Here is a 23,971-nt window from a genome sequence, read left to right on the forward strand (position 1 = left end):
GAAACTTCCTCGCTTCCTGGTAAGAAGGGAAGCAAGAAGTTTCCAGAAAGCCTTGGCTGGTAGAGATAAGCCTCCTTCCTTCAGCGTCCTGTTCCACATCCTCAACCGCGGTCACAGCTCTATCCTCAGAGATGCCCCCGCCAGTACCCCAACACCAAGAGCCCTCCTACTTCCTGCCCAGGTTGCTGAGCTGCTGGTATTATTTGATGACACGGCTAAAACACACCCATCCACCCATCCATCCACTCATCATCCATCCATCCCTAACTCCCTACCTGCTCCCACTGCCGTGAGGCTGACCAAGGTGTCTCCCCAGCCCCTCTCCCGGCAGGGGGGGGGGGGCTTCTGGGAGAGCTTCCAACTGTCAGAGTCACGGTCCCTGCCTCCATCCCCACGTGGCTGAGGGGTCCGGTGATGGACACCAATCAGCTAATCCAATCCAGTTATTTGACCTAGGTTTTAGGAATCAAGACCTCGAGACACTCTACCCTTGGGTCTGGAACTGTAACCTCAAAGGAGGGGGCAGCCCCGTTGTCCTCACAGACCAGCCTAGAGCAAGATGGAAAGATGAAGCTCGTATTCAGAACAGAATAAGAGATCAGAGACAGACAGACAGTCTCAACACCCTTCCAAATATTGAGTCCACGCCTCACGTGGACACAGCTGCACTCCTCAGTCCCACAAGAAGCCCGTCTAGCCTTCCGTGAACTCGGCTTCATTTTTTTTTTTTAATTTTGTTTAAAGAGACAGAGTGTGAGTGGGGAAGGGGCAGAGAGAGAGAGAGAGAGGGAGACATAGAATCTGAAACAGACTCCAGGCTCCAAGCTGTCAGCACAGAGCCTGAGACGGGGATTGAACCCACGAACCGAGAGATCATGACCTGAGCCAGAGTCAGACGCTTAAAAAACTGAGCCACCAGGCACCCCGCCTGCTTCATTTCTTAAGCTGACGCCAAGTGATTTCCACTATTTATGAGAACTCAGAGACCCCTAACACACACGCCCTCCAACATATGTATTCTGTGTGTGCTGACTGCCAAGAGAGGATTATAAAGATATAGAACGTCACCACCAGGGTCTCTGCTCTCTGGGAACCCACCGAACAGTAGAAAAGATCACACGGGGCTCACCTGCTCTGTCTGCCCTGCCGTCTCCGGGTAAACTGCCCACACTCCTACCTCCAGCCGACCCCACTGGATCCCATCTCCTCCTGCCTCGTCAAGGACATCTCTCCAACAGTCGCTCCTGCCCCCTCCCGTGTCATCGAACCATTCCCCTCTACTACACGACTCCCGGAGGCATGCAAGCCTGCTGTATGGATTTCACAGAAAAGTGCTCGGAAGTACCATCCGAACTCTGTCTCCTCTCCCTCCCCATCCAGTTGGGCTTCTGTGCTCCCAGGCGGCAGCAAAACTGTTCCTGTCGAGGTCGCTCACGACTCACACATTGGCCAAATCTACCGGCAATTCCTTTTTTTTTTTTAATGTTTATTTTTGAGACAGAGAGACAGAGCAGGGGAGGGGCAGAGAGGGAGACACAGAATCCGAAGCAGGGTCCAGGCTCTGAGCTGTCGGCACAGAGCCCAAAGCGGGGCTTGAACTCATGAACCGTGAGATGGCGACCTGAGCCGAAGTCGGACGCTGAACCCACTGAGCCCCCCCAGCCGCCCCCAACTGGCAATTCTCGTGCCTCATCTACCGAATCTGTCAGCATTGCCCCCCCACCCCCGCTCCATTTCCTGAAAACTTTTCCTCACTCTTATGGAGTGCTCTTCCTCTTTCCTCGTCTGTTTCTTCTCCTAGACCCATGTCCCATGAGGGCAGGAATCCTATCCTCTTTACTGCTATATCACCGCCACCTAAGATCGTGCCTGGCACGTAATAGTTACTTAATAAAACCCTGCTGGATGAGTGAGTAAAGGAGTGAGTGAGGACACGAGCAAACAAACAAGCAAGGGACAGATGGGGAGGGTGTGCCTGACGTAGGAACCGTAACAGTACGGTGTGGGGGTGGAAAGCAGAGGACACGCCGGGGAACGTACAGGAACAGGGAGCAAGGGAGGCGAGGCGGCAGCTGAGGCGGCCAGGAACAAACTCTGGGCAACCCTGACTGTAAAGTGAACCCCATGTTTCCACTGTGAGCTAAAGTCCCTGGTTACATCACCGCGTGTGGCCGGGGCCAGCACAGGTGTCCTCACCATCCTGTGTGATGATCTCATCCCTCCGAGAGCCCAGCTCAGAGCCTCCCTGCCCCATGATCTGCCCAGTAGGGCCTCAGGGTCCAGGGCACCTGAGTCCAGTCAAGCTGGGGCAAGGAGGGAGATACTGAATGGGCCTCACAGCCCGAAGGCGGAGGCCTCAGCCCCCGTGCCGTCCTTGGGGTGCCTCTTCGAAACACGGGGGCCAACCTGACAGCTTAGGGCTCCCTGGCAACAACGGGTTTGGACAGAAAACATCTCCTTGTCCCCTGGATGATACGAACTGTCTTCCAAAACACACAAAGGCAGGAAAGGTCCTTCCTTCCGAGCGGCCCACGCGTGTGCCCACAGGCAGGCATGCGCACACGGATACAAGCTGTAGCCAGGGACACCCCCTCTCCCCCCGCTGTGGTGCTGCAGGCCGGGACCTCTGCCTCACAGCCGGCAGGCCCGAGTCTGGAACACCAGCCCGGGGACTTGCAACCTTGTCCCCACCATCCCCAGTTTGAGAAGCTCAGATTGAAGAGAGAAATAACGACGGATGTCAATGTAGAGTTTTCAAAGAGCTTTCAAATGTAGTTTCGTTTGGCCCTCCTGTGAAAACAGCTGCCAAACATTTATTGAGGACTTTCTCTGTGCCAGCTACTGAGCTGAACGTTCTTCGTGCGTCATCTCGTCGGATCCTACACAGATCCTACGGGAACGTACTGTTATTAATCCCAGGTGTAAAAGATGAGGAAATCCAGGCCCGTGAAATTAAGGCCTCTGCCCCAAACCATCCAGCTGATACGCAGAAGACCCAAATTCAAATCCCTCTTTTCTACAAAACAGGCAGGTCAGGCGTTTCAACCCCTGTTTTCCACAAGAGGAAGGTGAGGCTCTGGGAAGCAAAGGAACTTAGCCAGGGTCACAAAGTTGGCACATGACAAGGCACGTGGCTTTTCCATTTCCTTCTACCAGCGCCCTTTCCAGTGAGGACTGCGGGACCAATATGTAAGTGTTTATCCCCAGGAGTCATTACACTGGACTCATTTCTCTACGAAAGGGCCTTTTTCAGGAATGTGGTTCTGTCTAAAGGCTCAGTCCTCTTCCTCCTCCTGCCCCAACGTCTGTGCGTGCACACACACACACACACACACACACACACACACACCAACATAAAATCCAGAGTCGGGGCACCTGGATGGCTCAGTTGGTTAAGCATCCGACTTCAGCTCAGGGCATGATCTTATGGTTTCTGAGTTCGAGGCCTGTGCCAGGCTTTGTGCTGACAGCTCAGAGCTTGGAGCCTGCTTCAAATTCTGTCTCCTTCTCTCTGCCCCTCCCCCGCGCGCGCACGCTCTCTCTCTCTCTCTCTCTCTCTCTCTGTCTCTCTTAAAAATAAATAAACATTTAGGGCACCTGGGTGGCTCAGTTGGTTAAGCACCTGACTTCGGCTCAGGTCAAGATCTCACAGTCAGTGAGTTCGAGCCCCGTGTGGGGCTCTGTGCTGACAGCTCAGACGACGATGGACAACCTCAAGGACACCAGCATTCTGGCCAGAGGGGCCCTGGGGGAGACAGCAGCCAGAAGGCCGAGTCAAGGCGAGCTAAGCCCCCATACGCCCACTCTGAGGGGGAAGAGCCTCAGGGCTGTCCATCCCTTCTCCAGGACCCCGAGGGCTTCCCTCAGAGCTCCACGAGCAGGACAACCGGCACAGACCCCTCTCCCTCACGTGCTGTTAGGTTCGGACCCACCGGAAAGTATCACCTGTCCCTGGCAGGGCCCTGGTGGGGCTGACTCATCACCACCTAGCTCAGGGGATGCCAGCAGCAGGGTGGGAGGCAGACAGGCACGTGTGGTCACTCCTTCCCCACACACACCAGCCGGGAGCACCACACGAGTCCCACAGGGAGGCCAGTCTCAGCCATAGGTCTATCCACCATCTACCTCTCCAGGTTGGGAGACCCAGCCCCTGTCTCCTTTGTTCTCTGATCTTTCTGCATCCCCCTTTGCCCTCCCCTTTCTTCCCCATACAGTCCACATTTTCTCCTTGCTCACTGGAAATAGGCTTACTTACTACGGTGATCGCAGAGACCCCTTCCCTAATCTGCTACATAAAACTCAGGTGACCCGAGATTGCTTGGGGGGGAAGGGGCAACAGCGGGGAGGAGGAAGTTAGTTACAATAGAGGACTGAGGTATGGATGTTAGACACAGCTAGAGCCCTGGAAATCCCACAGCCCCAAGTGGGAGCACTGTAGACCCGAGCATGACAGGTGCTCCCGAGCAGAAAGGAGACCACGGTCATCTGGTGGTCTCATGAGACATGGATGTTGTCTCAACTGAGGGGATAAAAGTTTGCTCCTTTGGGTGGGGCTTAAAACAGGGCAAAGCCTCGTGATGACATCGGAGGCACTTAATAAAATGCCCCAGGAGTCTGTAAGTCAGGATCCTGTCTGGCTTCTCCACTTTGCTCTCAGAGTCCATGGCTCCGAAGGGCAGAATGGAAGAGGGAGAGGAGGGAGAGCCGTCCCTGGTGCCAGCCCCTCTCCGGTGGCCCAAGGCCCCTGCAGCAGCATCCGGGCTTGCTCCAGAGAGACCCGGTGTGCTAGCTTTGTGCTCTACCCTCTCAGATCTCACAGGCTTCTTGGAGGGAGAGATGTGCGAGCAGGAAAACAGATATCACCAGAGCTCTCGGTGGAAGTGCTGGAGATGATGTCCTAGAGGATAAGCCTTTTGGGCTGGACTTGGAAAGATGAGAAGGAATTTTCCAGGCAAAGGAGTAGGCTTCTAGGTAAAAAGACAGAGTGAAAACTCTGTCTACAAAACCCACTACAAGTACTCTAAAGAGATTTTGTATTAAAAGATGTGAGACCACAGGGACGGGGAGAACAGGTGAGGCGAGCAGAAGGAGGAACAATAGTTTGAAGGTCGGAAAGCAGATGGACAAGCAGAAACTGACTCCGCAGACCCGGGACAGCTGGCCTCTTAGGCAGCAGCGGGGGAACGGAGAGCTACCCTTTGAACACGGGCGCATAAGTGCTGGCAACCACTTGCGGGGAAGGGGAAGGAGGAGAGATTATAAATTGCTTGAAAAGCGATCAGATCTCTGGATCCCCTCACCCCGTCCATACCACCCAGGTAACGGCTCCTCCCCCCTACGCATGGCCAAAGGTGAGCTTGATTATCTGGAAAGGTAAAACTTTAGCCTGAGGGTAAGCCAGCACTGCTGAGGGCATGACTACTCCAGGGAAAACAGAAAAATGTGATGACTGTGCATAAAATAAATGCTCTCTCGCGAGAGCCCACCCAACCCTCTAATCTGAATCTGCACAGTTCCCGGAACATCTTTACCCTCCGGGCAAGATACGGGAAGAGCATTCACTAGGGACTCTAGCCAGTCCACGATGAAGGAATTAAAGAAACTTACTTTGTCAGTTCCAATGCTGCCAGATCCCAACCTACAACGAAGCCCCAGGTTTTCAGGCCCCTCCCACTTGCTCAGAACTACCAGCTTTTTAGTCTTCACTCTTAACCACTGCCTGACAGCCAAAGACCCCTAGGTATCTAGGAAAGCCTATACATAGAAGATGAAGGACCAAAACCATTAAGTTAAACTAAAAAAAAAAGCAAATTGGAAGAAACCCAAGCTATGCAGGGAGAAGGAAATTTTAGAAAGCCATCATTACTAGTCTCAGAGATCTAAAAGAAGACATTACATTCATAAAGAAAATACGATACCACAGTAAGAAAATTTTTAAGGAGCTCTTAGAAATTAAAAACCCAGTGAAAGGGGTGCCTGGGTGGCTCAGTCAGTTGACCGTCAACTTTGGCTCGGGTCATGACCTGGTGGTTCTTGAGTTCGAGCCCCAAGTTGGGCTCTGTGGTGACAGCTCAGAGACTGGAACCTGCTTCAGACTCTGTGTGTGTGTGTCTCTCTCTCTCTGCGCCTCCCCTGTTTGCATTCTTTCTCTCTCTCTCTCTCTCTCCCTCTCTCGTTCTCTCTCACTCAAAAATAAATTCAAATAAGTAAACATTAAAAAATTATAAACATTAAAAAAAACAGTGGAAGAGTTGAAAGATAACACTGAGGCAATCTGGAAAGTGGAGCAAAAAAGACGAATCAATAAAAGGGGGAAGAAAGAACAAGAAAATAAAAGAATGAGTCTAGGGAAGCAGATATTCACATAACAAGAGTTCCAGAAAGAAAGAACAGAGAAAACAGGAGGAAGAAACCAACATCACAGTAATCTCAAATTTCCCAGAACTAGAGGCCATTGGTTACCAGATTGAAAGTGTCCAAGCATGCTCCAGGATGAAAAGACACCCATATCAAGATACATCATTCTGAAATACCAGAACATTCTTACAAGCCTCCAGAGAGGAAAAATAAGTTTCCTGCAAAGAGTGAGGAATAAGAACCGTCTTCCTGCTCTGAATGCTAACACTGGGAGCAAGAAGGCAATGCAGCAATGTCTTCAAAATTCTGAAGGACAATTATTTTCAACTTAGAATCTAGACCCAGCCTGTTAAGTTTCTCAGGACCCATGATGGGGGGTGGGAGGGAGGGGAGGGTGGGTGATGGGCATTGAGGAGGGCACCTGTTGGGATGAGCACTGGGTGTTGTATGGAAACCAATTTGACAATAAATTTCATATATTTAAAAATAATAATAATAAAAATAAATTGAGTGTTTAGACCATACAAAAAAAAAAAAAGAATCTAGACCCAGCCAAACTCCCCATCAAGAGTAAAATAGAAAGAGGGGCGCCAGGGTGGCTCAGTCAGCTAAGCGTCCGACTTCAGCTCAGGTCATGATCTCATAGTCTGTGAGTTCCAGCCCCACATCAGGCTCGGTGCTGATGGCTCAGAGCCTGGAGCTTGCTTCCGATTCTGTGTCTCCCCCTCTCTCTGCCCCTCCCCTATTCACATTCTGTCTCTCTCTCTGCCTCTCAAAAAATAAATGTTGAAAAAAATTTTATTTAAAAAGAGTAAAATATAAAGAGGGGAAAAAAAAACCATCCTCAGACAGAAGTTGTCTAACATTTACTTCCCACGTATTCTGCCTAGGAAGCTACCAAAACAAGAATGCAAATCAAGAAAAACATGGAATATAGAAAACGGGAAACCCATCACAGGAGAGAGGTAAAGGGAATGTGTAGGATGATGGTAAAGGGAGATCCCAGGATGCCAATCTGCGTCAGATGCCCGGAACAACTGTATCACCCTGGAGCAGAATGGCTCAAACGAGAGGCAGGTGGAGGGCTCGCCATCACCATGCCTCCCGCTGTCGTGCCACCCGGGGTAGAACAGCTTTTTCACCTGATGAAACTACTGGAGGATGTAGGTCAGTAAAGCCGGAGAGTAAACCCAGAAAAAAGGATGACATGGGATCCAGGAACCTGACTCAAACCCAGGAGAAAGGCCAAGGGAAACCCCGGGATAACAGCTGGGTATGGGACCTAAAAGGCCGCCAGTTCAGACAGAAGAACGGTGATCTCCAAAAGGGGTGTCCCCAAGGAAAGCAGCTAACAAGAGTACCGATGGCACTGACCTTGCAGAAAAGTGTTTTGGGTTTTTTTTTTTTTTTTGGTTTTTTTTTGGCAGAAAAGTGTTTTGTTGTTTTTTTTTCAATTTTTTTTTTCAACGTTTTTTATTTATTTTTTGGGACAGAGAGAGACAGAGCATGAATGGGGGAGGGTCAGAGAGAGAGGGAGACACAGAATCGGAAACAGGCTCCAGGCTCCGAGCCCATCAGCCCAGAGCCCGACGCGGGGCTCGAACTCACGGACCTCGAGATCGTGACCTGGCTGAAGTCGGACGCTTAACCGACTGCGCCACCCAGGTGCCCCAAGCAGAAAAGTGTTTTAAGAGGCTATCGGATGGGATAAGAAAAAGCAGCAATACACAGCAAAAAAACCAATTCGGTGAAAAATTAAAGAAAGTACTAACTTGAGTAAAGACAAAAGAAAGTAACATAGTATACTACAACGTTGGTATGAATAATATCTCATAGAAACAAGATAAACAGTAAATATTCACTCAAACAAAAATCATGATACAACCACGTTGAGAAGGTAAGTGAAGAGAAACAGAAGAAATGAAGATAGAGAGAGCCAATTCGCTATCTACCATAACAGGAAGACCAGACAGCAGGAAACTCCGAAGTCCCCAAAGTAAGCCGTGGTCACATACTATTCAGCATCGTGGAAATGCAGACACCAGAAGAAACAGCTGAAAGGTGAAAACGGTTGCTTCTGGAAAGACAAGTTGGGGCGGGGGGGGTGGGCGGATCTTTTGTATTTTGATACGTGCCTTTTAGTATAACGCAAACACTTACACTATGTGCTTGTATTAATTTGATCAAATAAAAATTAATTTCCTCTGAAAGGAAGGATTAAGGACTTTCTGGAGGGGGAAAACAGCTCATGTAAGAGCACAGATCTGTGAAAGAGTCGGGTTTTTCAGAATACCGTCAGTATCACGGTCACGTAGCAGGCATCAGTCAGATGCCTTAGAGAGCAGTAGTTACCTCCTCCTCGCACGTCACCTAACCTACTTTGGCTTCCTTCTCCGTAAAACTTGACTAATAATAGCACTTATTTCACCAGGTTTTGTCAGAATCCAATGACAATGGAGACAGATGAATGTTGCAAAATGTGTTACGCTGTACAAAGGTAAGGAATAGATGCACACCTCTGTGTCCCCTGGAACAGACGGTGTTCTCAGCCTGGCGCTCAGAGGGTTCTGGGTAAGGGTGGGAACTGCCCAGCAGAAGCCGATCCCAGAGAAGCTGTTTAGCTGCTGGCTGGGCCAGACAGGTGCCCCGGAATCAGGGCACGTCACAGTTGGAAACCACCAATGCCCTTGATTTACTGGGAAAAAAAAAATGGGCTCTCGGAGGGAACCTTGACCTGGGCCCGTTGGCAGACGGCTGCACAGCTGGGAGGGGTAGTCCTGCAGGCCCGCCAGCAGGTCAAGGTGGTGCAACAGGAGACCCTGCTGGGAGGTCTGGAGGAGAGGCACTCCTCAGAGACGGCTTTCCAGTACTATCACCCCACCAGCCTCCTCTTCCAAGGAGTATCACTCTACTCCCTGTTCTGCCAAGTCCCACCATGGAGCTCAGAGAAACGCAAATAATAATAGGCTTAATTTCCAACACTTGTATGGTACTAACTGTAGCCAGGCGCCATTCCAAAGATCTCGCAGGTCTTGACGCATTCGGCCCCACAATAACCCTAGGAGGTTCGCGCTGTGGTCATCCCTGCCTCACAGATGAGGCGCTGAGAGGTTACGCAAGGTTAGGCAACCTCTTCGGTATCACATAACTGGAAAGGGGATGAGCCAGCATCCCAGCCAGCCGGTCCCTCTCCAGGGTCTGCAGTCAGAATCGTGATACATCACCGTCTCTCAGGCTTGAGATTCACAAGCCTCAGACTACTCAGCTTAAAATGGGGATCTTTGGGAAGATTGCCTCCAAAACCTCTTTTGGAGTGTCTGGGTGGCTCAGTCGGTTGAGCGTCCCTCTCTTGATTTTGGCTCAGGTCATGATTTCACAGTTTGTGGGGTCGAGCCTCACATTGGGCTCTGTGTTGGCATCGCGGAGCCTGCTTGGGATTCTCTTTCTCTCTCTCTCTCTCTCTCTGCCCTCCCCTTCTCTCACTCTCTAAATAAATAAATAAATAAATAAATAAATAAATAAATAAATAACCTCAGGGCACCCTGGTGGCTCAGTTGGTTAAGCATCCGAGTTCGGCTCAGGTCATGATCTTGCAGTTCTTGAGTTCGAGCCCCACATCAGGCTCCCTCACTCACACGCTCACTCACTCTCTCTTTCTCTTAAAAATAAATATTTTTTGGGGCGCCTGGGTGGTTCAGTCGGTTAAGCGACCGACTTCGGTCGAGATCAGGTCATGATCTCATGGTCCATGAGTTCGAGTCCCACGTCGGGCTCTGTGCAGACAGCTCAGAGCCTGGATCCTATTTCGGATTCTGTGTCTCCCTCTCTCTGACCCTCCCCCGTTCATGCTCTGTCTCTCTCTGTCTCAAAAATAAATAAATGTTAAAAAATAAAAAAAAAGCGAAAAAATAAAAATAAACATTTTTTAAACATTAAAAAAAAAACCTCTTTCAATTGGACAGCTTCTTTCCTTGGAGCTAAGATTCATTAATCGTATGTCTAAGGGTAACGAACTACACTGAAGGTAGGCTTTTGAAGAGAAGCAGGCTGTAGATGTGGCTCCAGAATGGGAGGAGAAAGGGACCCCAGCTGACGCGGGGAGACTAAGCTGGAGAGAAAGCTAAGAAACAAATGTCAACTTGCACAGTTTTGTGCACACAGCCAACCCCCTCCACGCCCGTCCCCACAGCCCCTTTGGACCCTCCTGTGTGCTGTGACCCTGGTGTGGCTCGTACGGATGGCCTCATTACCTGTGACGATGCAGGTGAACCTGACGTCGCTGTCCTCGGACACAGCCCGGGACTTGAGCGTGGTCTCGAACAGCGGCTGGGTCTCCTCTGTTAGCTGCGCGATGATGGAGCAGAAGGTGCTCCTACGAAAGGCAAAGAACGATTCAGAGCGGCTCTCCCCCCGCCAGCATCTCCGCTGGTGTCCAATCTGGACCGGTGTTGTCCAAAGCAGCTTAAATCTTACCACGTCCATCCACCATCCTGTGGCCACGGCCCCAGTACCTGAGCAAGTCTTTCTTCAAGGGAGCCAGATCTCTTGGCCACACTGGGGACAGGGGTGGTACCAAGGGGCTGAACAGAATCCCGATACAGACCCATTCCAATAGGCAGGCTTCTGACCATGGGCCAGGATCCTAAGCATGCCAAACCACCAGCCCTGCCGTCCCCTTCCCATCCTTATCGGAAGGCCTTGCTTCACCCTCGACCATCTATCTCCAGGAAAGCTCGCACACGGGGGAGGCACACACATGGATAGGTCCGGCCTCAGAGACGGGGACCCCAGCACAGCAGAGCTTCCATTCATGCTAAAGAGGGAAAAGCCAGTCAACTCTCAAGGACACACAGCTCAGGGGCCTCTCCTAAAGGTTGCGCTCAGAAGAAAAGGCCCTGAATTTATGAGCAAAGACCGGAGTAGAGGAAGAAGAAGCCAGCCAATTCCAGGGGTCTAGACCCAAAGGTAGACTCCAATTCACAGGGGTGTCAGGAAAGAGAGTCCGCTCTTGGGGTCCATCCCCGGACACCACGTGCTCAGGTGAATACATGGCGGCCAGCTCCAAGACCGACCAGCACGACCGCCAAACCATCAACAGATCCGTTCCTGCAAAAGCCAGGACATGTAGTTCCATAGGGACAATCCGCCTCCCAGAATTCAAGGGCATTTGCGGGCTCGCTGAGTCCAGCACAGACTCACCGACGCTGCTCAGCATGTACGGTCCTCTCCTTCCTGGGCACGGGAAGCAAACCACTGTGCCAAACCCTTTCACGGGCCAGCAGAGACACAACGCGTCCCGAGGCGTGAAGCGTAACCACACGGCCGGGTTGTGTGGTGCACAAGCCGTGCCCAGCCCCCCCCTCCCCCTCCCCCTCCCCACTCACACACCCCGTGGTGAGCAGCAGTGAGGACCAGGAGGGGAGAAGTGAAGAGAAGCAGGGGGAACTGGAGACAGACAGACAAAACATTCAAAGCTGTCTTTCTCTGTGCCTCGGAGGAGGGGCAGCCACCTGGGCAATGCGTCTGCCCGCGACCTCTCCGCCAGGGGCAGGGGAGTGTCCGTGGGAACACGGCAAAGAGGACTTTTGCGGGGAGGGCGTCCACATTCAACTCAACATTTCTGTGGGTGGCATTCTGGACTAGAGTTTGAGGAGAAAGGTGATATCCCAGGAAGAGCATCCGGGATCAGGTAAGATTCTGGACCAACAGGGGTCCAGCCGTGGTGTCTCCAGGGGAATGCAGACACCTGGGCCTCCGGGGAACTGACGGGAGCCCTCGCCCACAAAGACTGCCCAGAAAGGGGACCCTAAGCTCTCACGCACCTGAACGCTTGAACTGGGTGTGCGGTCGGGGTTCCGTAACACCCGCTGTGATACTCTCATCTGGACCTCCCCTATCGTGCTCTGCCTTTCCCTTTACCCCACTCCGGTACAGAGGGCCCTTCAACTCCCTGACACTCAGGAGACACAACATCTGAACACGGTTCTTGCTGTTCTCAAACCGACCGCATATTTCTGGCTGGGGAATACCAAATCGCAACCAACCGTTTCCAGAGGAAAGTGCCATGCCAAAAGGCATCGGGCTTCCAGGCTTCTGCAGCTAATTCAGAACATCCCTAATTACGTCCTCCCTGCAAAACCAGAATCCTATCTTACTCAGAAGCATGAGCCTGGATCTAATGCTCAGCTTAGGCTCTTAAGGATGAAGCTACTTGGGCAAGTCTAAGGAAATAAGCTACTGGAAAGAGAAAAGGAGGAAATTATGCTTCAAGGAAATTTTCTTCGGGTGTTCATGCTAGATATTCAGTAGCAGGTAGTTATTTGATTTCATTACTTCTCTTGAATGGGGAAGTACACTCATCTTCCCAAGGCCACTAGGTTCTAAGTTATATTAGAGAAAATGCTTGCATTGGAAACTCATGCATAACTGCCAAAAGGCATGACTAGATGAACACCCTCTGCGGGGTGGGGCTGGGGTGCGTTAGGGCAGGGAGAGTCACTGCATATGCGGTCAAGGTCCACCCGCTTTCTGTCCCCATCCTTCAGACCACTTGGAGAGACTCTGAGCAGGGCTGCTTCCAGTCTCCTGGAAAGCCAGAAGTCCACACATCTGGAAACAGTCTGGTCCCACCCTGACACCTCCAAGTCCTTCCAACTCTGTGACTTCATAAGGATAGCACAGCCTAACTAATCACGTGTTTCTAAAGAACACCAGAACCGTGGGCTTATCACAATGCGCAAAGGACCCTAACTGCGCCCTTAGACTTGGTTCTTTATCTTGCTTTAAAGAAACTTCCAAGGTCCTTTCTCTGTTAGCACTCACCGCTCCCCTCTGAGTTGATTGTGATCCCCTCCCCTCCTCCCCCTCCAGATCATCAACCAACCCAGAACAAAGGCTCTTTGACGTTCTCCTATATCAAAGGAAACTGTACAGGGTAGGCGCTAATCATGTCGGTAGACATGATTAGCTACTCAGAGACCAGTTGCCTTCTCAGAAACCTTTCTCTGTGTAAAGAAACCGTAGGCAACTCTCCCCAGACCTACCAGAGTCTGGGATGGGGCCCAAGGGGTGGGAGATATCCAGGAAATGTTCCGACTTTTATGATAGAAGTCAGTTCAGCCCGTGGGAGAAAGCTGTCCCCAGCTCGGGAGGCAAGAGAACAGGCACTCGATGGGCGAACCCCGACTGTGAGCCTGATGCTCAGGTCCTGCCTGGCTCTGGAGCAGATTCCGAGACCAGGCGAAGGTAGGCATACGCTAACGTGGTATTCCCGGACCTCAAAGAGTTCATAGTCTCGCAGGGATGGAGAGAGCCCAAAGGGAGGGAAATTGGAGAGAGAAAGAGGTGGTAGAAAGAGAAGAGACTGAGAGGGAAACGCTGAAGTCATTAGCCTTGCGTCAGAAGATAGACAATGAGGTGTCAAATCTAGACAGCGGATTACAAACACCGCAGACACCTAGGATGGGTCAGTGGGTCACATGGCTGGTGGCTCTCTGTCCTGGCCCCATGGTGCCTCTCCCGGGGGCACAGACATACAGTAACAGGCATCTGGGGAAGCCTTGCCTATTTCTGGGTCCCAGGAAGCCTTTCAGCGGTCCATGCAGGCGTCAACTCTGGCCCCTGTGAGACCCACGCTCACATGAGTGCCCTCTCACACCTCCCCCCCTTCCCGCCCTCCGGCCCTCCCCTCACCCCATGCAGCCCCATTAGTGCACAAGCAGTCACCCGGAGGCCCTTCAGTGCCCAGACCCGAGAGAAAAAGGCAGTCAGAGAAATGTAATGCAATGTGCGTTTACCTTCCAGAGCTGGGGTGAGACAACCGGTTGCTTGATAAGCTAAGCGAAAACAGCAAATGGAATCATTAGGCCAGAAGAGCAAGGAGAGGAGGCAAAACCAACAACAGTTTGCAGGGTATTAATTGGCCACCATCTGGGGCCCGGAGGCCTTTCTATTAAAAGGGACCAGCTGTCTTAGTTGGCCTGCTCCAGTTAGCAAGTGGCCTCACCACCAGGCACACCGGTGTATCTGAAACGGAGAGCTCGTTAAATGCGGCAGAGTCCAGGGGAATGGTTAGGCAGGAAGGAAGGCCCCGTGGGGCTGCGCTTGGAGAAAAATGTGTCCCAGGCCACTTGGGTCACTGCCCCCAAGAGAGGGGCTCATGGCTGCCTGGAGCGTGTCCCCACCCCACAGCACACCAGCCTGGGGGCAGCCAAAACACACTTTGGCTTTTGGGGGGAGCAGAGCCCCCATTCCTAGAAATCCCCTAACGGGCTAGGAAGGAGACAGGTGGCTTGGAGGACGCCCATTAATAGGTTAAAGTACAGTTAAAGGGGCCACACAAGGCAAACCAGCTGGAAGAGAGAAGAGGAGAAAAACAAAGCAGTTAATTCAGCAGGAGCCAGGAGGCACCCAGCTCGGTCAGACCAGCACAAGGGCCCATTATGTCTAGGGGCCCTGATCACCCCTCCTGCCCCGGGTGGCTGAAAGGGGACACTAGCTGGGGGCTGCGGATCCACCCAGGGAGACCACCCCACCCGCCCCTCCCTCCACCTTTCTTCACACAGACACCTCCAGGCGAGGCCACCCCCTCCACTCTGAATTGCCTTCAGCTGCCCCTATGAGGACAGGGATGGTCTGTCCCCTTTATAACCCAAAACCCAACCTCAACCTCTACCCCAAATCACGGCTTCCTCTCAGGGTGTGTGGCCACCTCCAGCATCCTCCCAAACTCCAAACCGTAAATGTGCCATTTTGGACCCCTCCCTCTCCTCCAGGTCCCAAATCCAGCCGGTCAACAATTCTCGGCCCTGCTTTCTTCCTTTCGCTCTACCCCTGCTGTCGTGTTCTGATCGAGACCCCCACGGCTCCAAATCCGATGACCACCTCAGCCCCCTTCTCCTTCGCCCCTCATATCACAGCACTTCCCTGAAAAAAATGTGACAGTCCCCCCCGCCCCCCGCCATTATACATTACACTGAGTCTCAACTCCTTAACTGGGCGTGCAAGGCCCTCCCTGATCTGCTCACACACCCCCTATGACTATCGTTCTCTCCTTCCCAATACCATGTTCCACTGGAACCAGACCTGTCCCTAACTGCCACGGACATGTCCACGCCCGGCCTCTGAGCCCATCCTTCTGGCCTCCTTGCTTGGAAAGCCCTCCCTCCTTCCTGCTGCCCACCGAGCCTTCAGACCTAGCTCTTTTTGTAGCTTCCATACTCCTAGCACAGTGCTCAGCTGACCGCAGCCATTCAACAGCTGTTTTGTGGAAGGGAGAGAGAAGAGAGTGAGAGAGAGGGCAAGAAGGTAGAGAGAGGGAAGGCAAACACATCTCTCAAAAAGGAAGGGTGCCGCCCCCCAGAGGGAGCTGCTGCTCCAGAAAAGATGGAAAGAGCGAGAACGCAGCTGCCTCTGCTCAGAGCTTTAAAAATCCTCTGGAGGCCGCGTGGGCAGAACCTCTCATGGTTCCCAGACACTGGCCAAGTCCATCCTTTCCTGACCATGAACTTCCTTTGCCTTTCACCTCATAATTGAGAGATTTGTCCTCTGGTGGGTCTGGATTTCTTCCCTGGGAAGGAGAGGGAGAGAATCAGCTCTCTAATTCCAAGAGGAGAATGACAGGTGCCACCTGCAAGGAGATAAGGGACTGAGCTGCGATGGTGACCCCCTCCCTGGCTCTCTCTAGGGCTGCTCTGTTCCCTGTCCTGCGCTCTCCGGGCTTCACCCCTACGCTGTCAGCCAGATCCGGCAGGAGGAATCCTGTGCCACGGAGGCAGCTTATCTTCAGAAAGTGGGAGCGCTGCCCATGCCCTGCCAACTGGGCCAAAGCTAGGCTTAGGGCCCCATCCAGGCAGGAAACTCTCCCTTTACCGCCTGTGAGGAGGTCAGAATCAGGGGCACCAAACGCTCGTGCAGAAAGCCCTGGAACAGTTCTTAGTGCCACCTTCATTTTACAGGATGGGAATTCAGGGCCCAAGAAGGAAAGGCCTCTTGGTAGAGAAGGAAAAGTGAGCCTGGAGGGAGCCAGGACTGGCTGTGGAACCCGGGGCCTCCCATTCTTCTTGGCTTTCACATATTCTGGGATGTAAAAGGCCCTTGGAAAGTCCTAGCCTGATGCCTCAGTTTCCCTGAAAGCCTGAGACAACCTGCCTGACCTAAGCGGGACAGAAGAGGTGTTCCAAAGCTGTCTGTAGCAAACACCATAGCTTCTGCTGTTCCTCTGAGCCCCCTTGGGCCAGGGTCTCCAAGAAACGGGGGGACAGAGACTCCTAAAGCTTCCGAGTGTCTCTCGGAAGGTAGTTAGTCATAACTAGACCCACCCGACTATACCTCCTTAACCTGCTCCAGCCTACCCCTGCCCCATCTTCTACAGGGATGAGGCCCTAGGGGCTGGACGCCCTAGGAGGCTGGGCCTATAGTTTGCTGGGACCGTCCACATGCTGGAACTCTGCCCCCAGCGGGCGTTACAAATATCCTTGAGCTGACTACTGACTGGAAACCACTTCAGGGCTGTGGATTCAGGGGAGGGGAGGTATGCGCAGGGATCCAGGCTCTAGACCTGGACCAAAGCTTCCCGTGGCCCAGCCCCCAGCCCAGCTGTCCATCGGTCCCCAAGGGGCAGCCCGTCCTCACAAGGGCCCGTGAGAACAATGCCTCGTGAGCTCCATGCATAGAGGGAGACCCAGAAAATGGTGGTGCCAAGAGTGAGTGGAACAGAACTTGCCTCTCAGTCAGGACTCTGGGATAGTCAGGGTTCATGTGGGCTGGAGCCAAGGACAGCTGGCAAAGTCCTCAAGGGACCCTCTTTCTCCTTCATGTCTTGGGCCCTCTTCCCATCCCCAAGGCAGTCAGGCTGTTCTGAGGGACAGAAGACTGCATGGCTGCCTGCTCTAATGCAAGAATCAGGCCTTGCTAGAGAAGTGGGAACTGCCGCCCCTCCTCTCCCCAACACAGCCCCATTCACATCCACACTCTCCCCTCTTTGGCCAGAGGCTTTTCCGGAGGTGAGATCAGTCTGGCCCTCCTTGTCCCTCAGGACCTGTCGGGGTCTGTAGCCAGCTGGCAGGGGCAAAACCGGGTCCACAGGCCCGGACTAGAAAACCCTCTCTCACACCGCCCCAGCCCTGCCTCCTCCAAATGCTTGACGCAAGGAGTATCCTTTTAAGAGCATTCTCATTTAGGTTCAGGGGGCTTGAACCAGTCACTCCCATCCCACCTGCAGTTCTCAGGCCGGCCCACTGCTTTGTACTCATGGGTTAGGCAATTAAAATGTATCTACCATCAAGGTAGGTGTCCACTCTCCAGCTTTTTCTCTAACAGTCCAGATCCACTGTCTTCCCCATTCTGCCTGGTTTTCAAGCCGCCCCTGCTTCCCTCCCTCCCTCACTGCCTCTCTTCTATTTGTTCTGCCGTATTGACAAAGGCCAGATGCAGGAGGCAAAGCCCAGGCAAGTCACTGTGACAAGCGGGAGACAAGAGTGACGCTCCTACAAGCAAGTCAGCTTCCCCCCACAGGCTGGAGTAAATGTCCCAGGTTCATTCCAGCTTTTCCGTAGAGTCAATGGTTAGGAGGAAGGGGCATTCTTTCCTGGCAGCCAGGGGCCTTGTCCAGTCTGACTCAGTCACCGATGCCAGCCCTCAGCCCTGCCCCAGACATGTGACACCATTTGACGAGTTTTATGCAGAAACCGGTTCCGGTTACATTTGAACTTTTCCAACTCCAAGGTCAACAGAACTCAGCCAATTCACGAGGAAGCGCCTGGGACTTTTCCTGAACGTCCTTGATGCCTGTTTTGGTGCTGTTTTAGGAACGGAGGACAAGAGGTCCCCAGACAGCTTCTCAGAGGAGTGGCTGTTTTCTGCATAACCCACAGGAAGCCAAGTTCTGGGGCTGTGACACAGCCACTGTCCCAACAGCCAACCATCACGGTTCCCTTTGGGAAACAGGCTCCAGAGTTGGAGGGAAACTGACCTGCCCAGAGGGGGCAGGAAATGTCCGTCTCCATGGCAGTACATGTGTCCCTGGGTGTCCACCTGCCACGTAGTGCTCCTATGCCTCTCTACTGACCGACCGTGTGTCTTTGTCTGTGGGTAGTCTAGCTCCTAAAACAAAGAGAGCAGCCACACCTCTCACTCTTGACAGAGGAGCAAAGGGCTCATGGCCGGACCCCTCCCTTGGCATCCCGCTCCCCCAACCTGGGCAGGGCAACTGGCTCCCCTCGGAACCCCAAGCTCTGACTCTTCAGACAGGGCCGACCTCACCCCACCTCATCCCCCCGCCCCCCTTCACCTCACCAGCCCCACAGAGATCCTGGGGAAGACCACAGCCCCGGGCCCAGAGGAAGAACCCATCTGCCCAGAAAGAAGAACCTTAATTTTTTCCTGGTGAACACCACCCCCAACACCACCACCCCGAGCTAAGTATCCCCCACTGCGGGGGTCCCCCTAGCGCCCCCCTCCCATCTCTCCGGTCCCCCCACCCCCTGAGTACTCTCCCCACCCTTCTAGCCAGGGAGGAATTTCAGCCACTCCGGTCCCTTATCCCCTTATCGCTCACTGTGGAATCCGAGGCCAGGGAGGAGCCGGTGCGGGGTGAGGGTGCGGGTGGGACCGTGGGCCCCGAGGGAGGAAGGGAGGGGACAGAAGGGAGGCCTTCGGGGCCCCGCGAGACCTCCCCCTGAGTGGGGCCCTGCTCCTCTCTCTGCCCGAGGCCCGTGGGCCCTGAGGGGTCAGGACAAGAGGAGCCGCGAGGGGCCTCAGGGCCACTGCGCCTGGACCCGAGAGGCGGGCGCCCGGGTGCCATCGAGGGTCCCGCCGCCGGCCCCCCACCAACCACCCCACCCCCACCCCCCGGCGCGCCGCTCACCTGGTCTCGGGCCTCACGCTGAGCAGGTAGCTGCGGCTGGCCGGGCTGGGGATCCACACCGGCCCGTCGTCCTCGCCGTCGCCGCCCGCCCCGGAGCGCCAGCCCGCGCCCCAGCCGTGGCCGGGGTCCCTGCGCGACCCCATCCCGCCGCCGGCCGCTGCCGCGCCCCGCTCGCCAGGCCCCTGCCCCGCCGGCCGCCGCTCCCGCCCGCGGCTGACGCGCGCCCCTATTTATAGCCCCGCGGCCCGGGCCGTCGTCACCTGCTGCTGTCCCTCCCCCGGCCCCGGGCCGGCGAGCGCGGCCTCCGAGGCGCAGGGGGGCGCCGGGCCTCGCCCGAGGGCCCGACGCCTCCCGGCCCGTCCGCTCCCCGGGTCCCGGCCCCGCGCGCGCCCCCGAGCCGCCCCGGCGTCGTCGGGGCCCGGCCCCGGGAGGCCTCCCGCTGTGCCCCAGCTCCCACGCCCCGGGACCCCGGCTTCCCGCCAACCTTCCTTCCCCGCCCCCCACCCCCCACCCCTTCGCAACCCTGCAAGCGCGGGCTCCGCCGAAGGTGCGGACGCCCCCGGGGAGCTGCGGGCCCGGCAAGCGGCGTGGGCGCCCAGGGGGTCCGGGATCGGCCCCCTTCTCCTTGCTGACAGCCCGGCTGCCCCTCGCCTCGGACTGCAGTCCCCCCCCTTAGGCAGACCCACCTGTCTCCGTCGAGTGACCCCGGGAGGTCAGAGCTCCCCCGGGTGCGTCTTGTGTTCCTGTCCATTATCCAGCATGGACGAAGGGCTCAAAACCCACTGGCAGAATAATTGCAGCTCCTTCTCCACCCAGCCTCGGTTTCCCAGCACCCGTGGGGGGAATGGCGGCGTCCTGACGCCCAGAACACAATTTAACCGGGCGGCGATTCCCAGAGCAAGGTTGTAAGCACTGCCTAAACCTGGTTCTAAATGTTGGGAGTGACCAACATTTATCCATCCTTCTTTCTCCTTTTTCCATGAAAGCACTTTATGGAGGAAGTGCCTGGAGCTGGATGGCTATGGTCATTAGGAACTTGGAGCAAAGGAGGGGGGCGCCTGGGTGGCTCATTCTGTCAAGCGTCAGGCTTCCGCTCAGGTCATGACCTGACGGTTCATACTTCAGCTCGGGTCATGACCTGACGGTTCATACTTCAGTTCAGGTCATGACCTCACGGCTCATGAGTTCGAGCCCCACGTAGGGCTCTGTGCTGATAGCTCAGAGCCTGGAGCCTGCTTTGATTTCTGTGTCTCCCTCTCTCTCTCTACCCCTCCCCTCCCCCAGTTGTGCGCTCACTCTCTCTCTCTCAAAAATAAACACTTAAAAAATTAAAATAAAATACATTTTAAAAAGAAGTTTGGAACAAAGGAGTACAACCCCTCTGTCCTAGAAGCTGCATCCGTGTACCTTCCCCGTCCTTTTGGAAATGGCCCTTCCCCCACTCTCACTGTGTGATTCCGAGGTGAACCCATCCCTGGCCTCAATCGGCTGACGCAAGCCACCCTATTCATGGTACCTATCTCCCTGACCACAAAGGGAAGCATCACACCCAAGCCAAGCCAAGCCGATCAGGGCTCTTCACGAAAATGTTTTTAACTGGAATTGGGAGAGAAGAGCAGTCTCTCTGTGCTGGAAAGCTGGGAGCTGGGAGGTCTCTGACAGAGAGAAGCAAAGCAAGGGGCTCAGAGTCCTGGCGGCTTCCAGGTACATTGTGTTCCTGAGATCCGGCTTTGTCTCTGGCCTTCTTGCGGGTTGGCAGTTCAAACATTTCTCGGAATCGGGGTACCCAAAAAGCTCTTCCTTTGCTCACGCCCCTTCAAACGAGGCTTCTGTTGGAATGTGAGTCCTGACCAATACCAAGGCGGTTTCTCCTCGTGAGCCCAAGTCCATCTCCCAGCCACATGTCCCCATTTATCCTTGTTGTTGGCTCTCCCTGCAGGTGCACATATCAGAATCTCTTCAGGCAGCTACGGGACGCTCCTCCAAGTCTTTGGAAGCTTGCTGGAAGTTTTGGGTCATTTGTTTAAGCTGTGTGAACACCTGTGGATCAGGCTAGGGCAGTGTGATGCAGGCAGAAGCCACAGGATCCGTGATTCCAGGAACCTTTTGTCAAATAGGAAAGACTGGCATATGGACAAAATGCGGTGAAGGTGAAATGCACAATTATAAAACTAGGCAGAGGGGGAGCATAAAAATATAGAGCAAAGAATGGGCTGCCAGGGGTTTGGGTTGGGACAGTTTACGAGGCAGTAAAGCTTGAGGATTTCGAAAATTGCATCGGTGCTCACCAAGTCGACTGGGGGACAGCAGAAGGATAGACAGACGAGTCCAGATGGAGGGACTAGTGTGGACAAAGATAGGGAGGTGCACAATAACCCGGTGGGCATGTTGCTCAAGTGTAAAGGAGATGGGGGAAATGGACAATTAGGCAGGGCCAGTTCCAGAAGTTTCCGTCTGGTACACTGAGGAACCTAGACTTCCCTTCGAGCCCATCTCTCACAGGACCACGGATGTGGTCCCGCTAGTCACCCTGGTGGCCCTCCAATTTATCAATTTCCTTTTGAAGATGTGACCCACACAGAGGTCACCCCACAGCAGCCTAGAATTGAATTAGCACCTCTCTGGGTGTGTGCCCCACGCCCTAGCAACGGCTTTGCCGCAGCCAAATGATTTCATTGATCCTGAGCCCGTGCATGTTCAGCGTGAACCACCGCTCACCTAAGTCCTTCTTCCCACTCCTGCTTGTAAAGTCTTTTTTACCCTAAGGGCAAACTTGTACCTTTTTCCAGTTAAAGCTCACCTTCTTATTCTTAATCTCGCACTCCCTCTCCTCCTTGTCTGAACCGTTTCGGGTTCTGTTCCTGCCATCTGGTGTCCTTCCAGCTTCTTGTGGCTGTCTGCCAATTTAATAAGCAAGACTTTCATGAGGATGGGGGCAGAGCCATGGAAGGGGTGCTGACACACCCAGGGATGGAGAGGTCAGAAAGGCACAATCTCTTTCCTCTCTAAGCTTACAGTCTAGCCGGAGAGAGAAAGGGCACGTCGAGCGGTGTCAACCAAGTCCGAGGCTGGGAGTCCAGCCTCTCTCTAGCCGGGAGGCTGGAGACTCAGGTTCTAATTCTCCTCTGCCGCTGAGTGTGACCTTGGGCAATGGCTCCCCATCCCTGAGTGTGAGCTTTCCCCTTTGGAAAGAGAAGTGAGGCGTTCCCTTTACGATCCTGGAGGTCGTAGGTGTTCATTCAGCAAGGGTTTGCTAAGTACATGCTGACTCCTGCACTCCAGGCATCGTGCCAGGCGCTGAGGGTACAGGGATGAATGTTCTAGTCTGGACCCTGGAGAACCTCTCCAGCGGAAGAAAGATAGAACCTCTGATAGAAGTTTGCACGTGGTGCTGAAAGAGCACAGAGAAGCTCATGCCGTGGTTTTGCATCTGGAAATAACTGTCATCCAAGGTTTGCTATTGGATGCGCCCTGATGAAGTGTTGCAGGAATCTGTTAGTGGTGCCAGGATCCTCTCACCCGGTTGTTCTGAACTTCCCGGGGCCCTAGAGTAACCGGGTGCTTGCAGTAGGAAAATCTTGGGCTACTGCTTTTTTTGTTTGTGTTTTTAACGGTTTTTTTTTTTTTTTTTCATTTTGAGAAAGAGAGAATGCAAGTGGGGAAGAGGCAGAGAGAGAGGGAGAGAGAATCCCGAGCAAGCTCCACAGTGACAGCGCAGAGCCCGACGCGGGGCTTGATCTCACAAACCAGGAGATCATAACCTGAGCCGAAGTCGAGAGTCGGGTGCTTAACCGACTGAGCCACCCAGGCGCCCCTTGGGCTACTGATAATTAACGTTTTTAGCTCAGCAATGATGGGGGAAGTTGTTCCCTGTCCAAGAATGGCAGGGTCTCCCAGGACACTCTGACCCAATTACATTAGCCCCTCTCATCGAGGCGTAGAAGAGTTTGAACACACCTTTTGTTCCGACTTAGTTCCACTTCTTCCCCTTCTTACTCAGCTCTCTTTCTTCCAACACTGACAAAAGTCAGAGAGAACAATCCACTCTCCTTTGAAGCACTGGCCAAAAGCACACATCACCCAACATTTATTAGCTATCAGGACACCATTCCACACTCCTCACCATCTTCCCCCTGAACTTACTGAGCTCGGGCCACCGCACGGTGAGTGTCACTGTGTACCAGGCTCCGGTCCCCTGCCATCATCCCTGCCTTTCTAATAACTCAGCCAACACACTGGCAGCAGGTCCGCCTAGCTCATCCTCTCAGAGACCTTCACCCTCACTTCCTGTAGCAACCCAATCAAATGCCATACCTTGAACCCAGTCAGAGGAATTTCTCCAGCTCTAAAATGCCGTTTTTGGGGCGCCTGGGCGGCTCAGTCGGTCAAGCGTCCGACTTCGGCTCAGGTCACGATCTCGCGGTCCTCGAGTCCGAGCCCCGCGTCGGGCTCTGGGCTGACGGCTCAGAGCCTGGAGCCTGTTTCAGATTCTGTATTTCCCTCTCTCTCTGCCCCTCCCCCGTTCATGCTGTGTCTCTCTCTGTCTCAAAAATAAATAAACGTTAAAAAAAAAATTAAAAAAATAAATAAATAAAATGCCATTTTGTTATTATCTTTCCACCTACGAAGCCTGCCCTCTGCCTTAGGGCAACTCCAGACTCCCAGCCCCCCCGACTTCTCCACTCATGAGTTTCTTCTTGGCTTCTTTATCCTCCTCACCCCATCCCTGTCGACACACAGGCATAGCAT

At 53.7% G+C, this 23,971-nt stretch overlaps 2 protein-coding genes across 4 annotated transcripts in view; both read right to left on the bottom strand.

The window, feature by feature from the left end:
- The window catches only part of ALPK3 (alpha kinase 3), a 56,199-nt gene extending 36,757 nt beyond the window's left edge, over positions 1-19,442 (bottom strand). The window contains exons 1-3 of one of the 3 annotated variants that reach the window (XM_058736470.1): positions 19,223-19,442; positions 14,154-14,192; positions 10,608-10,729 (exon numbers count right to left, since the gene is read on the bottom strand). In XM_058736470.1, the coding sequence (XP_058592453.1) occupies positions 10,608-10,729; positions 14,154-14,192; positions 19,223-19,365 (304 nt within the window). In that variant the 5' untranslated portion in view covers positions 19,366-19,442. Of the gene's footprint in view, positions 1-10,607; positions 10,730-14,153; positions 14,193-18,328; positions 18,560-19,222 lie in introns of those variants that run through there. The other 2 variants (XM_058736472.1, XM_058736471.1) reach the window with 2 other exon arrangements.
- Positions 19,443-20,797: 1,355 nt separating this feature from the next.
- ZNF592 (zinc finger protein 592) overlaps positions 20,798-23,971 on the bottom strand; it is a 60,059-nt gene continuing 56,885 nt past the window's right edge. The window contains exons 10-11 of the mRNA XM_058736479.1: positions 22,023-22,119; positions 20,798-21,325 (exon numbers count right to left, since the gene is read on the bottom strand). Of these exons, the coding sequence (XP_058592462.1) occupies positions 22,033-22,119 (87 nt within the window). The 3' untranslated portion in view covers positions 20,798-21,325; positions 22,023-22,032. The remainder of the gene's footprint in view (positions 21,326-22,022; positions 22,120-23,971) is intronic.

The sequence above is a fragment of the Neofelis nebulosa genome, chromosome 7 (genome assembly GCF_028018385.1).
Source record: "Neofelis nebulosa isolate mNeoNeb1 chromosome 7, mNeoNeb1.pri, whole genome shotgun sequence".
Taxonomy (NCBI): Eukaryota; Metazoa; Chordata; class Mammalia; order Carnivora; family Felidae; genus Neofelis; species Neofelis nebulosa.